This window comes from Poecile atricapillus, chromosome 13 (assembly GCF_030490865.1).
Source record: "Poecile atricapillus isolate bPoeAtr1 chromosome 13, bPoeAtr1.hap1, whole genome shotgun sequence".
Taxonomy (NCBI): domain Eukaryota; kingdom Metazoa; phylum Chordata; class Aves; order Passeriformes; family Paridae; genus Poecile; species Poecile atricapillus.
The window spans coordinates 182,006-204,591 of NC_081261.1; the positions used below are offsets into that span (position 1 = coordinate 182,006).

At 42.0% G+C, this 22,586-nt stretch overlaps 2 protein-coding genes across 5 annotated transcripts in view; both read left to right on the forward strand.

Moving 5' to 3' along the window:
* The first annotated feature begins 321 nt into the window (after positions 1–321).
* Positions 322–9,435, forward strand: CDC23 (cell division cycle 23). Of its 4 annotated transcripts, XM_058848618.1 has the most exons (17): positions 478–658; positions 772–859; positions 975–1,047; positions 1,944–2,081; positions 2,322–2,364; positions 2,730–2,835; positions 2,918–3,050; positions 4,041–4,218; positions 4,305–4,402; positions 4,618–4,699; positions 5,263–5,416; positions 5,543–5,662; positions 6,018–6,093; positions 6,370–6,431; positions 7,287–7,365; positions 7,458–7,577; positions 8,437–9,435. In XM_058848618.1, the coding sequence occupies exons 4-17, from the start codon at positions 2,064–2,066 to the stop codon at positions 8,605–8,607; spliced, it is 1,440 nt and encodes a 479-aa protein (XP_058704601.1). In that variant the 5' UTR covers positions 478–658; positions 772–859; positions 975–1,047; positions 1,944–2,063; the 3' UTR covers positions 8,608–9,435. The 4 variants fall into 4 exon arrangements, with proteins under 4 accessions (XP_058704600.1, XP_058704601.1, XP_058704603.1 ...); XM_058848617.1 differs by lacking the exons at positions 478–658; positions 772–859 and adding an exon at positions 322–471 and having other exon boundaries at positions 8,437–9,434; XM_058848620.1 differs by lacking the exon at positions 772–859.
* An 861-nt stretch (positions 9,436–10,296) lies between these two features.
* JAKMIP2 (janus kinase and microtubule interacting protein 2) overlaps positions 10,297–22,586 on the forward strand; it is a 41,172-nt gene continuing 28,882 nt past the window's right edge. Inside the window, exons 1-2 of the mRNA XM_058848610.1 lie at positions 10,297–10,374; positions 22,081–22,346. Coding sequence (XP_058704593.1) covers positions 22,218–22,346 — 129 coding nt within the window. The 5' untranslated portion in view covers positions 10,297–10,374; positions 22,081–22,217. The remainder of the gene's footprint in view (positions 10,375–22,080; positions 22,347–22,586) is intronic.

Genomic DNA, 22,586 nt, shown 5'->3' on the forward strand with positions numbered 1-22,586 from the left:
GGCCAATCAGGCAGCGCGGCTCGGGGCGCGGGGAGCGCGCGTCCTTCACACGCGGCCAATCAGGCAGCGCGGCTCGGGGCGCGGGGAGCGCGCGTCCTTCACACGCGGCCAATCAGGCAGCGCGGCTCGGGGGCGCGCCTGGGATTGGCGGAGACCTCTCGCACCAGCACAAGGAGACGGCTCCCTACAGGGGCGGGGGACCGGGCGCGCAGTGTTCGCGGCAGTGATTGGGCAGACCGGTTGATAGGGCTGTGATTGGCCGGGCAGGTGGGCGGGCGCGCAGTGTGCGGTGCTGTGATTGGCTGGACTGGCAGACGGGGCTGTGATTGGCCGGGCTGAGGCGATGGCGGCGGCGGCAATGGTGGCGGCGGCGGGCGGTGGCGACTTCTCGGATCTGCGGGAGATCAAGAAGCAGCTGCTGAGCGTAGCGGAGCGGAGCCGCGAGCGCGGGCTGCAGCACAGCGGGAAGTGGTGAGCGGGGCCGGGCGCAGCTGGCCGGGCCCCAGCTCAGCGGACTCCAGCTCGGCGGACCCCGGGCTAACGTGTTCTGTGCCGGGAGGGAGGATGGGACGGAGCTAGGTTTGTTTAGTCTCGAGAAGAGGAGGCTCGCGGGTACCTCACCATTTTCTACAACTCCCTGAGAAGAGGTTGCACTGAGGTGGGAGCCAGTCTTTTCTGTCATGCCTGCAGGGAAGAGACCAGAGGAAATGACCTTTAGTTGAGATAGGGGAGATTCAGTAAGATATTGGAAAACTTTTTTTCATTGTCTAGGTGGTCAGGCATTGGAATAGATTTCCCAGGGAGGTGGTGGAGGCACAGTCCCTGAAGGTGCTTAAGAGGTGTCTACATCTGGCACTAGGTGATGTGGTTTACAGATTACATTGCTGCTGCTGGGCTAACGGTTGGACTTGATGATCTTACAGGTCTCCTCTAACCTTGATGATTCAGTGATTCTAATGTCGATTTTCCCTCAGGGCTGCTGAACTGGCATTCGCCCTGGATCCACTGCCGCTGAGTGAGCTGCCGCCTCCCCCTGTGCTCACCGAGGTATGGGCCCAGGCTGTGCTTGGGGGAAAGTGGCTGTGAGCTCTGGCAGAAGGTGCTGCAGCTCTTGGGGTGGGCTATTTAATTTTAACTATGGAGGAAAATACTTGATTGCATTCTTCCAAATCCCATGGGTGGGAGTCTGTGCTGAGCTCCAATCCTGCCATAATGCTGGGAACATCCTTTCCATAGCGTGTTCAACGGGGCGATAGAGCTAAATGTGCTTTCCCAGATGAAAGCATTATCTGTTGCTGTGTCTTAAGTGAGGCACTCTGTAAGCCAAATTTGAGATCGCACGCATGCTACTTTATTTTTATTTCTCTTTATTAAGGTTAAAATTTATTTTAATACAAGTTATGTTTTGCCATTAAACTTGTGCTTGTTAGGACACAAGAGAGACAAGTTGTGTCTCCATCCCCACCTCTGTAGGAACACAGTAGAACTCATAGGTATGTGCCTGTGCTGGTGTGTTATAGAAGTGTTACATGTCATAAATGCATTTCAAGGTATAACTGCCAAGGAAGTGTTCTCTTCATATTGATCTCCAGCAGATTAATATTTTTTTATAAGGAATTCCTGAGCAGGTTTCTTGTTTATGGTCCTTCATACTAATTGAAGAGCTAAGCCTTGCCTTCTGGCAGCTTGGCACAATTTGTTTCTGAAATCTCACCATTTATTTTAAATGCTTGTAAATAGTCTGTATTCATTATTTGAGAACTGTAGAATCGGATCATGTGTGCGAGTGGAAGAACTTTTCTGATAGTACTGAAACCATCTATAAAGATGGATAAACTACTTTTTTAGCTTTTGTAGCAATTTTATTTCTGTGTTTCTAACCATGATTTTCCTGAAGTATGTCAGAACTTCTTGGGTCTTAAAACTTCTGTGTGTCCCTGCAGGAGGATGCTCGTGATCTGGATGCCTACACATTAGCCAAGTCTTACTTTGATCTCAAGGAATATGACAGGGCTGCCTACTTTTTACAGGGCTGCAAAAGCCAGAAAGCTTACTTCTTGTACATGTACTCCAGATACCTGGTAAGGCTGAACTCTTCTGCCTCCTACCTCTGCCTGGCATATCTTATTTTTTTTGCTTTTTCTGTTCCTAATGACCACCTTGAAGTCCAAATTCTTTGTTGGGGTAAAGAAAGATAGGGCTGTTCTTTTCAGAACTGTGCTGTCTTTGAAAACTCAGTTTACACACTGCTGCAAGTGCTGCAGCAAACACAGGAAATATATTATTGTAATGTAATCTTGGATTTCCTTTCTTTTCCACAGTCAGGGGAAAAGAAGAAGGATGATGAGACAGTTGATAGTTTGGGTAAGTCTCTGGTGTCAAGAAACACATGATGAGATAATGAAACTTTTGCTGTTGGCTCTTCATGTATCTCCTCTTGGGTCTATAGCTTTCCCTTCAATTTTTTGAATAATAGTGTGCTGTTATGTGATTTCTTTCACTGTCTTTTGATTCATTGGCTTAGTTACAGGTTACAGATTTTAATCTGTTAGGTCTTCTTTTAAACTGGGTGATCAGACTAAGCAATTTTCTTTAAAATGAGGAAAATAAACACAGACTGGGAAGCCTTCATGTCATGTCAGTAATAATTCTGAATGTGACCTAGACTTTGCACTGCTATGGTGTGACTCCTTATTGAAAGCTAGCTGTGTGACTTTCTCTTCATGTAGGACCTTTGGAAAAAGGACAGGTGAAAAATGAAGCTCTTCGAGAATTGAGAGTTGAGCTCAGCAAGAAGCACAAGGCACAGGAACTGGATGGATTTGGCCTTTATCTGTAAGTGCATGTATTTCTTATATATTTGTGTGGATATGCAGAATTTAATGATTCTTGTCAACCTGATACTTTTTTTTTACAGATATGGTGTTGTGCTGCGGAAACTGGACCTGGTGAAAGAAGCAATAGATGTGTTTGTTGAAGCTGCTCATGCACTGCCTTTGCATTGGGGAGCCTGGCTGGAACTTTGCAACTTGATTACAGATAAAGAGATGGTAAAACTTTGGAGTTATCAAGATGTGGTAACAAATCTCAAGAGTTTGGCCTGATTCAGTGACCAGTGTTTCTGTTGTCACAAGACTGATGTTGCCTGTTGCTTCATTCTGTAAGACACTGTCAGGCAAGACAGTCTGTGACTGTAAATTATATTGTTAAATCCTCTTTACCTTCAATTGCTTGCCATGCTGTAGCCTGAGAATCTTTATACAGGCAGGGCTAATTTCTGATTATTCATCGACAAAGTAGGTTAAGAAATTCCTAATTTTTGTATTTTGGAAGGAGTTGTCACTGCGGTTATCACCTTGTCACATGTAGTAGATCCTCATAAGAGACTTCCCCCTTTTTTTTTTTTTCCTTAATCTGGTTCAAATTCCTCAGTTATTGAGCACTTTTGATAGCTTGAAAGGATATATAGAATCACTGCTTTCAAAACTGAAATAATGTACAAAGCCACATAGGAGGTGAATTGTATCAAAGAAACAAACTTCAGATATACAAACAAAATGGATTATTTCTCTTTCTGCATGGAATTGGAGTTCACTCCTTTAGTTTGTCAGTAAATTCTGGCTGCTGAAGTATTCAATACAGTACTTTAAAAAAAAAACACTTAAAAAAGTGATGCAGAAGAGAGTATTACTAATTTGTGGAAAAAGGGAAGTGCATTTTTTATTATATAATTTTGAGTCTGCTCACTTAATTCATTGAAATTAGTGTTAAGATAATGATGTTCAAACATAGGAAGAAAGTGCAGTCTTTCAAAGGACTTTTGAATTCAATGCCTGAAGCAAGAGCCAGGCGATGTCATATTTGAAGACAGTTTCTTCCCCATTGACCAAATGGGTTTAAGAAAGTGACTGCAGGAAAGCCTGCTACCTCAGGACCATCTTCTAAATCATGGGAGGGAAGATTATGGATTCTTTGCCACCTGTAGCTTGTATGATACTTCTGATTGTCATCTCTTCCTTCTTCTCTTTGATTCTTGCTAGTTGAAGTTCCTGTCCTTGCCAGATACATGGATGAAAGAGTTCTTTCTTGCACACATTTATACAGAGCTGCAGCTGATAGAGGAAGCTCTGCAGAAGTATCAGAGTCTCATTGATGCAGGATTTTCCAAAAGCACTTATATCATCTCTCAGATTGCAGTTGCTTACCACAATATAAGAGGTCAGTGACACTAAGTAGGAATGACCCTCTTAATGCCAACTTGGCATTTATAGTTGTTGGTGTCCCATATGCTGTTCTTTCTTCAGATATTGACAAAGCTTTATCCATCTTCAATGAGCTGAGGAAACAAGATCCTTACAGGATAGAAAACATGGACACTTTCTCCAACTTGCTCTATGTAAGGGTAAGCACTCTTCCTGTGGCCTGTCCATAGTGATGGTGTTTGTTGGAGGTATGTTAAACACTGGCAAAGCAGCTGGTGCTGTCTGGCCTCTCTGAATACAGGTTTTCTGCTTCCCAACTCCATGGAAGAGATGCACTGTATGCATTGTCAATTTATTAGGTTTTCTTTCAAAACATAATGTACTCTCTCATCACTTTAATCTTTTGTTTCACTAGAGCATGAAGCCTGAGTTGAGCTACTTGGCTCATAATCTCTGTGAGATAGACAAGTACCGTGTTGAGACCTGCTGTGTAATCGGTGAGAGCCAGTTCTTTCACATGTTATTTTTTCATCTTATTTTGTTGTCTGTAGGCTGTGTAAGGGAATCTTGGAAGCACTTGTGGAAGTGATCAGCCAGCAAGGTAATCAAAATCACCACTTGGTGAATGTGGAGCCTGAAAAGCAGACTAAATGACACAGTACCTCATTTCTCTATGAATGCTGCTGTAATATTACTAGGGCAGAAAGGAGACCCATGTACCTGAAAATCCCTTTATAGTCTTCAAACTCCAATGGAAATAATTGTGTGTCAGGAACAGGAAATTAATTTGTTAGATTGTGACATTCCAACGGGATGGAATCAAATTGATTGTTACAGCTTGGAAAGGATTGACCAGAGCACTGGCGAACAGAGTGCAATTAGGTCTTTTGAGCTTTGAATCAGTTCTGTCTTTATTAGGACTCTTCATATATTGTTAGGAGGTAGAAGGTAATATGCATTACATTCTTTTTTCTGTTTCTCTGTTGCTGTTGGCTTCTTATGTTGGTTGGTTGGTTGTGGGTTTTTAAAATTTATTTAAATATTATGACTTTTACTTTAGGAAATTATTACAGCTTGCGTTCCCAGCATGAAAAAGCAGCACTCTATTTCCAGAGAGCATTGAAACTGAATGCTCGTTATCTAGGAGCCTGGACACTTATGGGACATGAGTATATGGAAATGAAGAACACATCTGCAGCTATCCAGGCTTATAGGTACTGCTCATGTAGATGCACAAAATGGTGTTTGCTTCTGAAATATCTTCTATTTTTTCATAGTGTTTTGCTGGACTTGATTTTGATTCTTAATTTCTGTCTATTTCATCTCCTTTTCTTTGACAGGCATGCAATAGAGGTGAACAAAAGGGACTACAGAGCATGGTATGGCTTAGGACAAACCTATGAAATCCTCAAAATGCCATTTTACTGTCTCTACTACTACCGGCGGGCCCACCAACTCAGGTAAAGTTAAGAATGGAGCCATGTTTATTGGTCTTTATTCTGATACGGTTGATACTGGCTAAGGAATTTATATACAAGAACTAAACTGGGGAAAGATAAAAAATATCAATGCTTTGTGATGTGTGCAGTCTCACTGTTACAAATCCTTTTAGCTGTGTTAGTTAATTCTTCACAAAAGCTTTGTCAGTTAAATGTTGAGGATGACTGGTCAGGAGTATGAGTGATGTTTTATGCAGAAGATGACAGACTGCTAGGTATAGATTATTTTTTTTCCCTTGACTACCCCCCCACCTTCCCCTCACCCTGAGATCAGCTGGCAGTCCATTAAACTACCTGAAGAACTGCTCTTTTACAGACCAAATGATTCTCGTATGCTGGTTGCTCTAGGAGAATGCTATGAGAAACTCAATCAGTTGGTGGAAGCCAAGAAGGTGAGAACTGATGTGTAAGACTTCAGGGTCTCTCCCAGAACACTGGGTGGAATTGCAGAAAAATATGTAGCCAATGCTACCTAAACTCGTTGGCAGTTACAGTTGGGGAAGTACTGCTGCAATGTAACTAGAGCAGCTGATAAGTAAGGAGTTGTCTACAGATACGTGCCTCTTTTGCTGACAAACCCTGTAGTTTCTTGTTTCTGACTTGCATGCTGGAGTCATGAGCTGGGATAGTTTTTATGGCATGCTTGACTGACTTTTCTTCCTTGACAGTGCTATTGGAGGGCCTATGCTGTGGGAGATGTGGAGAAAATGGCACTTGTGAAACTTGCCAAGTGAGTATGTACCTTCACTGAGCTGTCAGGGTTGTGTTAAATGCAAGTTGCACTTTGATACCTAATGATAACATATGGAACATAAACAAGTAGAATTGCTGTTAGGTAGTGTTACTTTTTGAGCTATGTGAGAATTGGTATCTTTAGGGCTGTAGTGACTGCAAATTTTGGCATCCAGCATTATCTTTGTTTCTATCAGGATAACTAGAGATTGATAGCATAATGTGGGTTGCAAAGGACTTCTGAGGTGATTCCTGATTTGAGCAGGCAGTGCTAGCAATTGTATTTATTGTATTACAACTTAAAAGCAGCCCATGACAGTAGATGATGTACAAAATTGTAGTTTGATCTTATTTTTCCTCTCTAGTATATGGCTGTGACATTGGAAAAGGTCTAATGTGAATACTGTGACATCAGCACTAATTTTTTTGCTGGGGGTAAAGTAATATAAAGTGGGAAAAGCAAAAGGGAAAAAAAAGGCAAGTGAAAAGTGAAACTGCTGTACAGATTTGGGCTGTAGCAGGGGAAGAAGGAGCACCGGAGGAAATAGTGAGTAAGTAGAATGGCAAAGGTCTGTTAAAAGGTTTAAAATGCAGCAGAATAAACAAGGGCCCCTGCTTTGGTTGTCACTGCTTCTAGCTGTCTAGTCACAATCTGACTACCTCCTTGTCAGCATGAATGCAAGCTGTATCATCTCTTTCCCCAAGGGGCAGTACACGTTGCGTGTCCTGCAATTTCGGAAGGAAACGGACCTGGCTTTAGTCCAGGTCAGGGTGAGCAGGTACTTTCTTATAGACCAAGAAGGTCTTCAACAGTGCAGTCTTGTTCCAGTGACCCACTTTTCTCCTTTTCTAGGTTGCATGAACAGCTGAATGAATCTGAACAGGCAGCTCAGTGTTACATCAAATACATCCAGGATATCTATTCCTGTGGGGTAAGATGATATCTTGAGAATAAAAAAAGTAAACATGGTGTAGAACTACTTTGGAAGGTGCTTACAGATTTTTTTTACCCCACTCACTGTAGGAGGTAGTGGAGCACCTGGAGGTCAGCACTGCATTTCGTTACCTCGCCCAGTACTACTTTAAATGTAAACTTTGGGATGAAGCCTCAGCATGTGCTCAGAAATGCTGTGCCTTCAATGATGTGAGTACCTGTGCAGTCTTTGGTGCTTCTTTCTTAGGGGATCTGTGACCTTGATCTTGGCTCCCCTCAGAGTAGAAGGAATGAAGGAATGAGGGCTGTCTGCCATACAGGTCACATCCTGAATGGTGGTTGTCTTGTGTATCTGATCAGTCGTGCTGAGTATGGTTGATAAAAGTCATGGAATGTGGTGTAGATACTGAAATTGAACCATATCTCATTGGTATTCATTAAGTAAAATAATTTGAAGCTTCATATTCTTAAGGTGGTCTTAAGGCTGCTAAAAATTTTGATGGTGAGGAGGTAGTTGAATGGTCACTTCCACACACTGTATAGTGGTGGTACTTCAGAAACTTCTTTTTTCTCATCTTCTATGTGTAGACAATGCAGAGAATATAATAGTACTTGAGTTTTGCGTGCGATGTTATGTGTCTGTAAGTGGGCTGTTCGGGATTTTTAATTTCAACCTAATGGTTGACACTAACCATGAGTGCACGGTATTTGGCCTATCCTTGACAAAGCTGCCTGGAGCTCTCTACAACCTGAATTCAGCTTATTCAAAGTTTTCCCAATCTACTTTTGCTGGAATATTTAGAGAGCTTTGGTGGTTGATGGTTCTGTTCTCTGAAACACCCAAGAAACACACTAATCAGGAGTAAAAGGAGGAAAGACTGAAACCGAGAAAGTAACTTACCTTAACACTTCTAATGAGCAGAAGAAAAAAGAATTGAGAATGGATTTTATAGCTTGTAGCCTTACAGAATGACAAATGACTTTAAATTACACTGCTTACATACAGAATTTGACCCAGAAACCATCCATTCATAGGCGTATTGTTCTGTTTTCTACAAATTAATTTCAGACTAGAGAAGAAGGAAAGGCCCTGCTGCGCCAGATCTTACAGCTTCGTAACCAAGGAGAAACATCATCCACAGATGTTGCTGCTCCCTTTTTCCTTCCTGCATCCTTGTCAGCCAACAACACTCCCACACGTCGTGTCTCCCCTCTCAATTTGTCTTCTGTTACACCATGAGCAATTCTGATACTTCTAACTTGTGCATTGGATGTGACATTGCAGATGGGACATGCAATCATTTACTTCTTTGTAGGGAAATTCCTCCTTTCGTTGTTGCCCTCACATGAAAGGTAGGAGAGTTCAGTTAGCAGAGTTCACAGGTGAAGACAGATGGGCCCCAACAGACAAAGGGGAGCCTGATGTGAAAGTGCCTGTGCTGTGATGTGAGAAACTGCTCTACTTCTCACCAAGTCGTTCCAGTCAGAGGGCAGACATGCCCCACTACACAGGACTACTCCTAAGTGAGGCATTGGGAAGAGCTTGTCTGCTTGATTTAAAATACATTTTAAGTTTGACTCTGCCAAGTTACCTCTGGTCTTTACTGCACTTCTTTGGATGACCTCGGAGTGTTATCACTGCTGTCCTCACCAGAGACTGTTACCTACCTGTCTACTTAATGACTTTTTCTTGTCTTGAACTATGCAGGAAATGTTTACTAAAGCAGTAGAAAAGGTACTTAGAGATAGGTCCCATGGGGATGGTAAAGGATTGGCAAATGTCAGAGGAATCCCAAGTAGCTACAGGTGACAGCTGTCTTGAGTTTTCACTGTAGATCTGATGGATAGTTTTGGCTTTCAGTAGAAAAGGAGTTGGGATAGCACAATTTAAAAAATAGTGGTGAAGTTACATTCCTTGGACTTCTTTATGGTGCAACTTCCATGTGTAATGTAGCAATGGAATCAAATGAGCTATAGTGGATCATTTTGTTAAGGAGGCAAAAAGATAATTATGCCTTTGTTTCAGAATTAGTATCCTTGTTCACCCCTAAGTCTGTGGCCTGACTTTAAATCAAGGACAAAGCATTTCCGTTTAGCAATAGCTTCCTGTGTTTCATGAGACCAATTGTACAGGTGGGCACATCAGGAAACCTGCAGGTCACAGCCCTGGGCCCTCTGTACAGTGCATTTGCATCATGTGCACAGAGTAGAGGGAACCTATGTTCTTAGTTCTGGTTATCTCAAGAAATTACTGTCTTACATTCCATAGTATCCATTCAACAACCATTTCTCCTGCAGATGGTTTTAGATAGTAAAACTGGATCTTGATGTATTTTGCAAGAACTCTCCTAATTAACCCATGCAAACCTGAGGATATGAATGAGACCATTTGTAAAATTGTTGGCCCTAGGGGCAAATTGTGCTTGGCAAACTTGGTGGCCCTCTACGTGCTAATGGATAAGGGAATAGTGAGTCACGTCATATACCTGGGCTCGTGCGAAGCGTTTGATACTTTTGCTTCTGTACAGTGACCTTGTCTGTAAGCTGGAAAGACAGGGATTGGATAGGTAGACCCCAGGGTGATGAAGGTTACACTCCCAAATACCGTGGCCATTGACGTGCTGTCCAAAGGGAGTCTAGTGATGAGGTGTGCCCCTCGGGAGTCGCAAGGCCTGGGGCGAGCTGCAGCTTGGGGCCACGGGGGCTCCGGACGCTTCGTGTCACCCTGGTCCTGGGGCCGCGGCCCTTCGCCCTCAGAGGCCGGCTTGGTCAGACCCCGCCGGCAAGGAGTCCTGAAGGAGCCGCTGCGGCGGGGCGGGCGGGGCTGCCGCAGCCCCGGCCCGGCAGCGCAGCCTCGGCCGCGGGGCGGCGGCGGGGCGGGCGCGCCCTCAGCGCCGGCGCGCAGGAGGCAGCGGGGCCGGGGCGGGCGCTGGAGCCGCCGCGGCGGCAAGAAGATGGATGCGCCGCGCTCATCCCTCGCCGCTCGGCATCTTTTCCTGGCGGCACGGTGAGCGGCGGCGGCGGACGAGAGGGTCGCCCGGCGCCCGCGGCGGTAGAACAATGACCGGCTGGCGGCGGGGGGCCGGGGCGGCGGCGCGGCGGGGGAGAGGAAGCGATGGAGGTGATGGAGGGGAGGGGAGCGCGAGCGGGCGCCGGCCCTGGTGATGGAGAGGAGATGGCGGGAGAGGTGTGGCAGGGGCAGCCCGCAGCCGCCCCGGCCTCCCGCCGGCCGCGCACCATTGCATGCCCGCCGGTCATTGTCCGCCCGATGCGGGCGCGGCGCGCTGGGCGCGGCGGCTGCTGCGGGGAACGGAAGGGAAGGGAAGGGATGCGCCGGGGCTGGGGGCGATCGGCGGAGCCCGGGCTGGGCCTCGGCGCCGCGGGGGAGCCCGAGCTGAGCGAGGCCAGCGCGGCCCTGCAGGCGCTTCACTGCGCTCCCTTCCACTCGAGGTGCATCTTGTGTCCGCTCCCGCGGCGGTACGCAAAGCTTCCTGCCTAGCAGAACGTTCAGAATTGCACCTGTACGTGTCACGGCTGGCGTGGCTATGTGTGAGAATACATTCTGTCTTGCACACACAGACCCCGCAGAATGCATGTCTTTGTACATGCAACGCATGCCTTTTTTACAGCCACTGATGGAGGAAACCTGCCTCTTGGACTGGTATGCAATTTATGCTTAAATTACCGGATTGCCATCCCTCATTCATTTTGGCCACTTAGGACAGATCTAGATCCTACATTTGAGCTACCTTATGGCGCTGAATACTCATTTGTAACCGGTTTCTGTTTTTTGCTGTGAATACAAATATTCAAAAGATGTTGCTCATGCCTTCTACGTTGAGAACTTAGAAACTTACATATTTTAAAAATTTAATTTGACCTCTTGTAAGAAAAACAAAAACAGAGATGCTGTTTAAAAAAAAAAAATAATTCTGGTGCTGTCCTGTACCTCACTGTATGATGACAGGTTGGACTCCCATTCTCAATGTCTCTGATTTGCTGGGTCAGATTCTGCCGTCATGCAGGTATGGTGCTTGGTCTAAGCATCAGGGTAGCCCATCAGGAGACTGTTTAGCTCCTTTTCAGTTAATAACGGGAGGTTTAATGTTTCTTCTCTACTCAGGTTTTGTTTCTATTGATCTGGCCTGTTGCTCTGCATAGGAATTTCAAACCCAGGGCTTCTGTGCTGTAAGTCTGCCTCTGGTGGTACTCAACCTTGCTCAGATAGGTACTTCAGTGAGATAAACATCTGGTGATTTTAAAAGATTTTCTAGGTATAGGTATGATTTTTTGTGAAATATGGGAGTAGTGAGATGGTCATTGTTGAAGAGTGCACAAGACACAAGTATTCTATAAGTAGTTCTGTGTCAATCAAAAGATGTCATGGGCACCTCCATAAAAGAAGGATATTGAACTATTGAGAGTGTGTCCAGAGCAGGGTGACCAAGATGGGGAAGGGTCTTGAGGACAAGGCTTAGAAGGATCAGCTGAGGTAATTTGCTTTGTTCAGCTTGGAGATGAGAAGGCTGAGGGGTGACCCCATCATAATCTACAGCTTCCTCAAGGGGGTCAGCAGAGGAGGAGGTGCTGATCTCCTCTCTCTGGTGACCAGCAGTAGGACACAAGGAAATGGAATGAAGCTGCATCAGGGGAGGTTCAGACTGGACAGTAGGAAAAGCTGCTTCTCTGAGAGGGTGGCTGGATACTGGAGCAGACTTTCCAGGGAAGTGCTCAGGGCACTAAACCTATCAGAGTTCTAGGACTATCTGAGTGATGCTCTTAGCCATGTGGTTTAGTGTTAGGTGGTCCTGTGAGAAGCAGGAAGTTGGACTCAGTGGTTCTTATGGGTACCTTCGAACCTGAGATATCCTGTGATTCTAATCAAGTAGTGTGATTGGAACCTGTTCCACCCTTGCTTCCACAGGAAGAAAAATCCAAAGGAGAAGCCTCAGGGAGGAAAGGCTGGAAAGTTTTTGCTGGGGTTTTCCATAGGAGTTACTCAGTGGAGGTGGCTGCCAGAAGCTGTTGATGGATTGCCTCTTTGGCTTTGTCCATTTCCCAGAGCTGTGGCAATTTGGTGGTCTGCTGGGACTCCCTGCTTGTCAGCAGAACTCCTAGCAGAAGGGAGTAGACTGCCAGTGACTGATACTGCAACCTTTCTGACTTCTGCTCTCTGACTGACTGTTTTGATAGTGCCTAAGGTAGAGAAATGTGACTCTCACCTTGGAGATGATTTTGAGCCAGGTATTTCCAGTGTCCTTCCCAAGCCTAACTTCAAGCTCTGTGATACTGCTAATGCATTGACTCAGCCTCCCTTCTGAGAACCTTGCCCACTGTCACCTTTCAGTGGCTTCTGAAATCCTACTGCTTTCAGAGGCCATTCCCAGCTAAATAATCTTCTGAATAAGAACTTTGGTATCCTGTACATTAAGAATGGAACATAAGGTGGAGTTTATGTATGGTTATGTATGGTTGTGTGTGGTTGTGTTTTAATGAGGTGACTGGCTATTTTAATTTGTAAATATATGCTGGGTTCTGGTAGACATTTTACTATCAAGACTTCAATGTAGCTGAAAAGATACTGCTTAAGTTCTCTGTCATTACAAAGCGTAAGTGACCTCAGGGTATTCAAGTCAGGAAAATGCTGTGAGATGTAACCGTAGAATGATGCCCAGAGTAATTTTCATTACTGTATTCATTCATTTAATAGTTGATAGTGTGGTTTAGAAAGTTACAAAAATAGTCCTTCAACTGTAACAGAGGTGTGGTGATGGAATCTACTGCTGTAAGGCTGGTATAATTCAGATGTAGCTTGAGCAGTTAAAATCCAAGTAGTTTGTTAATGATAACCTCTGGAGTTTTCCCGTCTTCTTTGTAACCAAGCTATGTGAGCCTGAAGATGCTTTCACTACTCAGTCATGGTAGATTTTAATATTGTAAATATTTTGCTTTCTATTGTCTTTGTGAAGTGGAAAGGCAGCAAAATAGTCCGTACCAGATGCCTGAATTTTGAATCACTTTCCAGTGATGTTTTATTTTCTAGGTCCATCAGATTTCTCTTTAATCTTTGTCCATGGCAATGCAATATTTGTACTACAAGACTGCAAACCAAATGTTTTTGTTTTCAAAACCAAATTTTAAAAATATTTTTTACTGAAATTTATAATTACAGGTTTGCATTATGTGTTTTGAAATCAATAGCTTAGTTAAATTCCAAGCAGGCAACATCTTCAAAGTTCCTTCATAAATCTATATCCCTTCAAGTTCTTTATCAGATTATAGCAAATTTATCTTCCCATCTACAAAGATGGTTTCTCTGCTGCCTTCTCTGTATAGGTCTATGCAAAGCATCTGTGTGGTTCTGTCATCAGCTCTCAAAATCCAGAATCCATGAGGGTAGAAAAATGTGATTTTGGTAGTACTTCTAGTTTCTGTATCTTTAAGGTCTGTTTTAATTTCTCCTTTAAGATATGAGGACTAGAAATCTTTGCTTCAGGAGGTAGGGCTCTAAATAGAAAATTCAACAGCATGCTGGAAGAACCATGAGAAAGCTCTATGGTGTGGCCACACTGAAATTCTATCAGGTCAGTTAAGTGTAAATACAGCTTTGGAAATGACAGAAGAGTGTGGATCACAGTCTGCAGTTTGGACTCTGAAACGCCCAGTGAACTTGAAAGGAAAAAAAATATATGCAAGTATTTTCAGGAACATGGGCTTTCAGTTCTTCTTGCTAGAACCGATGATGCTGTATGGTTTGCTTTCCATGCATTTGGATCACTGGTGGGTTGCTGAGAAACCATCACTCATCCTGTAAACTTTAGGACCTGTGCTTTCTCTAGAAGATCATATTGGGGCATCACATTTCCCTGTGTTGAACAGTGTGCATCATCCATGGTCACAAGAGAAGCAAAGTGAACTGATATATGTGACCATCCACACAGCAGCATTTCACAAGAAAGAGGCACGCAAATGCAGCACATACTTTAATACAGAGCTGAGCAAGGAAACCTTAGTTAACAGTTTAACAAATACCAACAAATAAGGAATATAAATGAAGACTGGATAGACTACAATTCCGTGTCTAATTTTGGATGAAATGTACTCTAATGAATAATAAAGCAGACTCAGGTACCTTAGAAAATTGTTAGGATAGAAGATCTGGTATGGTATGCCAGGTCTTCTTTTATGTTAAAATATATGATTAAAATTATATGATAATGTAAAGTATAACAGCATCTCAGATTATTTTATAAAAAATAATGAATTATTTGAATTAATTGAGAGCGACTGATGCTAAATTACATGTTGGTTCACATTTTCATTTTATGCATTCCTTCCATCTCCATCCAGGAGGTAATATCTTTACTCTGTACTCCATTTCTTAAGCTATTAGTTTAATTTTTTGAAATTGTATGTTACAGTATTCCTGAAAGGGTTTAAGGGAAAAACCTGTTAAACCTTACATTGCATGGACTGTAAACAAAGGGCCTAAATGACATGGAAATTAAAACTGAAAAGAAGAAGAAACAGTTGTTGAAAATTGCATTGAGGTCACAGGTGGTTTAGGGTAACCAGTAATGAGTGAGCATATAAACTTGGGGAGAAATGATGGAGCTGGGGCTTCTGGATTTTTTTCCCCCCTGTATGTGCACTGGTTTGTTAATATTCACTAAGCTGACTTTTTAAATGGGTGCAGAAATAATTCTAATTTTTCGTTTCTGTAATGTAAGCAAAATCCTAAGAACTCCCAATGTTACAAGTGATAAAACTAGTTAGAATCAATACTGTACTGTTTGGCATGTATTTGGGGTAGGCTTGATGTACAAAAATTATAAGACTTAAAATTATGTTAATACATAATATACACTTAGATTTTCCTGAACATGAATGTGATTTTTAAGTTCTGTGATTTGTAGTTAAGTCCTTGGGTGTTTTTTCACTGTATTTATTGGGACTTAATATTTAAGGTTCTATAAGATGCTCTATTCCAGCTCTGTGCATTGGTGAGGAACAAAATGAGATGCAGTCATTTTTTGAGAATCTGCTTTATTTAATACAATTTATTTAATATTTAATAATATCCCCTTTTCATGTCCCCTCTCTGACAGGAAATTGTGATCAGGTACTCTTAGGTGAACAAAGAGTATGTGGGGACTGTTGCACTGGAAAAAGATTGGATTATTTACATTTGAAAGAGCAATTGTGTTGGTTACTGTTTGGTACCTTATAACTAAGGAAAGACTGTGTAATTAATTCGGAAGTGCTTTCAAGAACAAACCTGTAAGTTTAGTGTGTGTCCAGTACATGTTTCAGAGGCACAGTGGAGAGCTGACAAACATCTGTGCCTTTGCTGTGCTTGGATCACTGCCCCAGTCATGTCCAGCAAGGCTGCTTGCAGATCCCTTCTGCATTATGTTACGGATTTTTGTGGATTGCAACATGACCTACATGTTGCTGTTTTCTTGGAATATGCAGTGGGTATCTGTGACCTGCATGGTAGCCTGTGTTAGGTGAACTCAATGAGGATTTAAGCATTGTCCTTGGAAATTTATTTGAAATCGTATACAGGAGCTTAATGCTTATTCAGATCTCTTTGAAATTATCATAGAATATATTTCTGGTTTCAGCCTTAATGAAAATCTGCACGTTCAGGACAGCATCCTGAATGTCTTATAAGTGAAACATCTTATTTTTATTTTTGCACTTTGTCACACTATGTATGAGCCAGCATCTCAGTTGGATCTGAGAGCATGGGGTTTCATGCTTACACCTTTTCCAGCTGAGAAATCAGCTCATCACCTGCTTATCTGGGAGGAGAATACTACTGCCCTGGTCGTCATAATACAAGAGGAAGCTGGGGCTTCCATTTTAAAGCAGCACAGGCCAGCTACATATGATCCAGAAAGTTTTACTATTTAAAAAGTAGTAAACTGTAAGGATAAATTCTACATTTAACATGAGTTGCACTTTATTCTAGCTGTTTATTTGTCAATTTCTGTTCTTCCTATTTGTGCAGACCTGCTTAAGTCAGTATGCATGGTGTTACACAGTACATTTTCATTTGGTTTGTTTTGCTGGGAAACACAGGCAAAGCATGACGGGTACTTTTTTCTCAGGTGAGCTGTGCCAGTGGTGGAAAATATTTCTGTTCAGACCATTCTTAAAGAGTTCACAGACTGTAGGAATGACAAAGGAACCTATCTTTCCCCTTATGATAGAAGGGTAAGATTCACAACAATTGGCAAATGAGAAAAAAACATTTATTGTAATGTTGGGTTTTTTTTTAGAGGTATTTTGTGTCTAAAGATGTTAAGAAATGACTAATTTAAAAGATGTGTTTACATCTCTGCTGGAAAGTTAATGTGAAGAGATAAACTGCTGGCTTTGTTTTTGCTGAACTTCCCTGGTAATAGGAACATTCATATTCTTTTCACAGAAAATGGAAGAAAAAGCCAAGAGGGGTACAGGATATGGGAAATTAGAGCAGTGTGTACATGTGATTCTTTAGGGCATTGATGGCAATAGAGTGGGAGACAAAAATACATTTTCTGAAGCTATATTGAACTGCAAGCTGATAAGAAACTGTGAGAAGGTAGTAATCTGTTTGGAAATAAGGTATTCAATGAAGAAAACAGTTCATTGTAGAGATCTGTGCTGTTAAAAGAAATGTGGGAGGCCAGAGTGCAGATTTTTTCTGATCTGTTCTGAAACCAATGTCTGCATTTATTGGCTGTATGAAGAGCTGAGCTAAAAATGGTAAAAAAATTCCAGAGTTAACCTTACTGCTTTGAGTAGAGAACTTACTTGAATATCTGTCGGTTTTTAGTAGTGAATGTAAAATACCTTCCTCTGGTATCTGTAATGCAAGAGGTGACCATTTGTATGGCCTTAGAAGGAAAAGGAAGGGTTTTCAGGAGAAGGATCTGGGGCATAAACTTTCCTTCTCTGTTGTTTTCTTGTTTATATGCATTTCAATTAAATAAAAGAGGGTTTTGTTTGGTTGTTAAAATCAAGTAAAGGAGAGCCTGATATGGTAAACACCATGAACTGCAGTGTTTCTCTTCCAGGTGGTGCGTGTTGTCTGGTGGCTGAGTGTGATCTACTTGCATAAAATAATGCACAAAGTACAAAGCCACTAAAATGTTTTCTTATGCTCCCATCTTGCAGTGAGCTCGGCAGGTTGATAGAGCCTTTCTTTTTTCTGACAATCCTGCCATTCTTAAGTAGAGTCTCCAGTCAGTATCCATTTACACCTTATGCTGAAAAGTACTAATTCTGGAAAATGTCCACTTCCTTTTGGGATAGGGCAGGATTTTCTTTATCACTGTTAGTGTTCTTAGTGTGCATTGTGTTATGCCAGCTTCTAGAAAAATAACTGTAAGAGAAAGAGACAGATGGTATTTTAGCCACAGAATACTTGAATATTGTTTTAGCAAGTCTGCTTAGCTTTGCTGTGGGTAACAATAATGCTTCTGTCCCCTTTTTACTGTTTCCATGGAGTCGCCAGCTACTTGGATAGGGTTTTTTGGTTTATGTTTTAGAGCAAGGGCCAATGGTAATTTTAGCATGAGGAGCCTAGTGGCACCAGATTCATCCTGTATTCCTTGTGTAGAGCCCCATATCCAAGGGGTATTGTGAGCTTAATTCAGAAGATATTTTAATATTCCTGGACATTATTATTGTGAAGGTCAGCTTGAGAATGATGTAGGAGAAGAGTGGCTGCTATTGACTATGATGTATTCCTTTATGCAGTAAAAACTTTCCTGCCAGACAACCAGTTGATGTCAGTTTTAGTAAATAATCTTGACAAAACTCACAGGTGGTGTGACCTGAAGCAACACTTTTGCTACAATTTTCAACAGTGTTTAATTAGTGTATGGTTCTTCCTTTTGACACAGCTGTTTCATTTTTAAGTGTTACATATGTAAATCAAAATAATATTCTCAGCCATGTTGCATTGATTTCTCAATCGCAGGGCATTTTAATAGGACACTTTCAATATTTCCAGAAGAAAAATATCAAGGTTTCAATTTATTTTCTGCTAGGCAGGGAAATTCTTAACTTCCAAGATTTTTCACACTACACAAATTATGACTTTTTTAAAACCAGCTCTAGATTTGGCAACTATATTGAAATCTACTTAGATTCTACTCTTTTCTTCCTTCCCCCTATTCTGCAGCACTTTCTAATTTTTTAATGCTGAGAAAGGAAGAGATTTAGAAATTACACAGAGCAGATTTGTCTTACAGTCTTAATTATGATATGGTTTATAATATGATGCCTTCAGACTCAATAGAGACAGTACTTTTTTAGGAGGAAATGCAACCCTCTGTAGATGCAACCTTAGTAGAGTGATATTGTGAATTTATGGGGCTCTGTGAAAACCCTCATGTGTTGCGCAGATAATTGTCTTATTTTTATTGATGCCAGCAAGGTCTTTGGGGGGAAAAAGAAGTAAATAATATTGATTAGGAAAATAAAGGAAAGTGTTGTTAGATTTGGGAACAACAACACAATCCTGATCTTTCTCTTTCCCTAGGTAGACTTTCATCCCACAAACAAACATTTCTCAAATACAAAGTTCAGCCACAGTGTAGCAGCCTACACCAACTATTCAGCCAAGCTACACTTAGTGTGGGCAGCATTTGTTTCCCTTCCCTTGCTTTGAATAGAAAGGTACTTCATAAATCTCTTAAGCTCGGACACCTTCTTCGTGTTTGGAAAAAGAAAGACTGCTGAGTCTGTTCTTGATTTTCACAATAACCCAAGGTGTTCTAGAGTTCTGTGCCTGTGTCTGATAAATCATCGCTTTGAACTGTAGTGCAATTATATTCATCATGTAACACCTGTCAGTGAGTATTTTCTATTCTTCTCTCCAGCTTGTCCTGCACAGTCTTGTCTACTGTATTCCAAGTTATTTTCATTTGAATACCAGTCTAGTAAGCCATGCACCTATGATTACAATATATGTCTTTTAGCATTCAAGTCTGTGGTAAAGAGAGCTCAAATGACACTGAAAAGAGCCCAAGCATCCGAACCAGAGAGGTTACGCAGCAGAGATGAGAGCTGGGTACTTGTGCCCGTCTTCAACAAACACGTAGAGCAGATAGCACCTATGCAACAAAGTGAGCTGTTCAGTTACCTTTTACTTTAAACATTATTTCATATTTAAAAGTTAATTGGGCTAAATGATGCTTCTCTGGATCTCTCTTGGGAAAGAAAATTAAGATGTGTTATTCTGAATAGTCTGGATACTGCTTAACACTGTTGAAGTGTTCTCAGTCAGATCAGAGCTATGAATCCTCAGCCCATCCTTATGCACACATTACTGCAGCATTCTGGTAGAATTATGGGGCATTGTTCAAAGAGCAAGAAGAAGTGTGAGTACATTAATTTATTCGTTTATCAAGATGAAAGGCAGTGTGGCTGATTAAGATTCTAGGAGTTAATAGAATTCTGTTTCTTTCTTTTTTCTAAGTCCCCAGGCTCATCTCTTAGCACATTCTATGGAATTGGTTACCATGGGAGGCATGCATATTGGTCTCCTGTTTCTGCTCCTGTTCCAGTCAATCGCAAAGTTCCCTTTCACTTTAGCACTGTATAGACTGGTAGAGTGGTTTTCAGCTGCAGGCATTTTTTCATATTTCAAGTATGATTTTTTTTAACTGTACTTGGGCAGGCAATTGGATATTTATTCTGTAAGATTAGAACTTCCTATAATGGAGCTGGAGCAAGTTTTGCAGTGGTTCTCCTGTAAAGTTATTTCACACAAGTGTTTCTATGAGTTTTGCTATTTTAGATGCCTCTTGCATTTGATGATTCTCATATTGGGCAGCTGTTGCATAATTAGCAGTTTTTCTACTTGCTGTAAATGTACAGCTACACGCATATTCTTCTGTAATGAGGCCTGCAGGTAGACACATTAAGAGTAAAGGACTGTGATGGCTGTGGTACAGAAGCATGCTGTGCAGTCAAAAGGGACAGCAGCATCTGGTGTTAGAAAAGGGACAGGTTTTTGAAAGTTTTGGAAAGTACTTGGTTCACAGTAGTTGAATTGGATATTTGAACAAGTTGTAAGATTGTTGGGGCAGAGACTACATCTTAAATTTTTGCTCATACCTCTATGGTATTTAATAACAAACTGGGGTAGCCTTAATTTTGGGAATGTTTTAGTGTGTGAGATTGCTCCTCTGACTTTGAATGGAAATATTATTGATAATACAGAACCTTTTGTTCTGAAGTCCATCTCAGTTTCCACATTGACTGTATCACCATACGTAACAAGATATTTTTTACTGTACTTTGCCTGCTTTGTGATACTGATGGCAAATTCTATATACCTTTCTGCCTAAACAAGGTATGTGGATGCTCTTGGTTGTACAAACAGCACTCCACAGCTGGAACATGACAGGCAAAGTGGCCTACAGCTTGCATGTGATCTTTCTCTATCAGCCTCAGTATTAAGCTGCTGTCAAAATGTCCTGATGTTGTCGCTGTAGCGCTCTATAGAAGAGCAGGGGTGAGTAAAGTGCTGCAGGAAACGCCTTCAGATGACTGAACAGCCTCAAACTTCCCTCTTGGAACACAGGGACATTAAGTTATTTTTTCGTCCTTCCTTCTACTGATGCATGCAATTTTTTGTTGAGTTAAACAGGCTTTCATATTTGGAGATCTCTTTACTTCTGTTTTAACATAGGAGATTATGATTCTATTTATGTTTTGTACATAAAAATATTATGTTTTGTAAATAAAATATAAAAATTAATGTGCAACCTGACAATAACGGAGGAAAGCTTGCCTGGAATGTAGCACTGGAGCACTAATTATCGCTGGAAAGTTTCACCACTACCACTACGTTACGCTCTGTCCACTTCTTTGCAGTCTTAATGTTTCAGCACTTTGCCCATCTCCAAACTGATATACCAGATCTCCAAACATTCTCTCAGCTACTGGCCACAAATGTGAATAATAATGCTATCAAATAAATATTTATACAGGGATAATGATGAAGTTTGTCTAATGTCCAGAATTTTATTTTATGCTTTTCATAACCAGATGTTAAAACCCCAGTTGCTAGATTACAGTTTGATATTGTCATTTGTTGCCTCATTTGTAAATTAGGATCTTAATCCTCCAAAAGGCATAGGCACTCATTTCTCACTCTATGGGGACAATTTCTAGTCTGAACAGGCCCTTGCATGTTTTTAGTTTTTTGCTTCCACAGAGACCTGGAGTGCTGATGGGGACTTCACTTGCCCTTTCCTCCTGTGACAGATGGTGGGAGCATTGTGGAGAGTTTGGCACAGAATCTTGCAAGGGATCGGGGTTGGAAAGGGGAAGAGAATTATATTTTTGGTAGATCCTTGAGACTAAAGCATCTGCTTTGTGGTTACCTGAGACTGCAAGGACTGGATTAAGTAACCTGTCCCTTCTAGTCGTGTACTCTCAACATGACTTATCTTCACGGTAAATGAATGCCTATCTTCAAGGCACGGTGCCCCTTTCTGAGAACAGAAAAAGGGCAAACATGGAATTCCCACAAGTGTGCCGGGCTGGTGTTCAGAAGCATGACTGTGCTGGGATCTCTCTTCGTGGTTTTCTGACAAAGATTGCAGTGTTTGGAGATGGGACCACTCTGTTATGTTCTCTAAGCATGTGAGCTGTCCAGATGCAGTGTCCACTGACAGATGATAGTATGTCTTATTTCTCACAGGGCTTCCAAAGCAGCTGAGTCCAGGACCTTAAGGAATGTCACACAGTAGTTGCTGAACTAACTGGAACTGAAAGGAACAGAAAAAGATGGCAGTCCAGATTTGAAATAAACGCGTGGACTCTCACTGATAAGAAACCATGTCAAAAAAAGGACGGAGCAAGGGCGAAAAGCCTGAGGCACTGATTGTTGCCCTACAGGCTGCCAATGAGGAACTCAGGACTAAGCTAACAGACATTCAAATTGAGCTGCATCAGGAGAAATCTAAGGTGAGTAAGGGTTTGATTTTAAATAAAAGCATCTGCTGAAGAAGACAAACATGTGGAAAAAATGGTATCACAGAATTCAACAGAGGCCATGCAACTCTTTTCAAAAACAGTGATCTGATTGTTTCCCAGCTTAAAACATTTACTGTGTGTGTCCTCTGACTTCTCTGGAAAAGACTCCATTTTACTAAGCAACAAGTTGGAGAAACCTCTAGCCCTCAAATAGAGCAGTATGTGAGACAT

Bases quoted from the DNA above. Each gene is read 5' to 3' on its own strand.
- CDC23 (XM_058848617.1), top strand. From the start codon at position 344: ATGGCGGCGGCGGCAATGGTGGCGGCGGCGGGCGGTGGCGACTTCTCG. The intron at 2,836-2,917 runs GTAAGTGCATGT...TTTTTTTTACAG, and splicing joins GATGGATTTGGCCTTTATCT to ATATGGTGTTGTGCTGCGGA. The intron at 4,403-4,617 runs GTAAGCACTCTT...TTGTTTCACTAG, and splicing joins CCAACTTGCTCTATGTAAGG to AGCATGAAGCCTGAGTTGAG.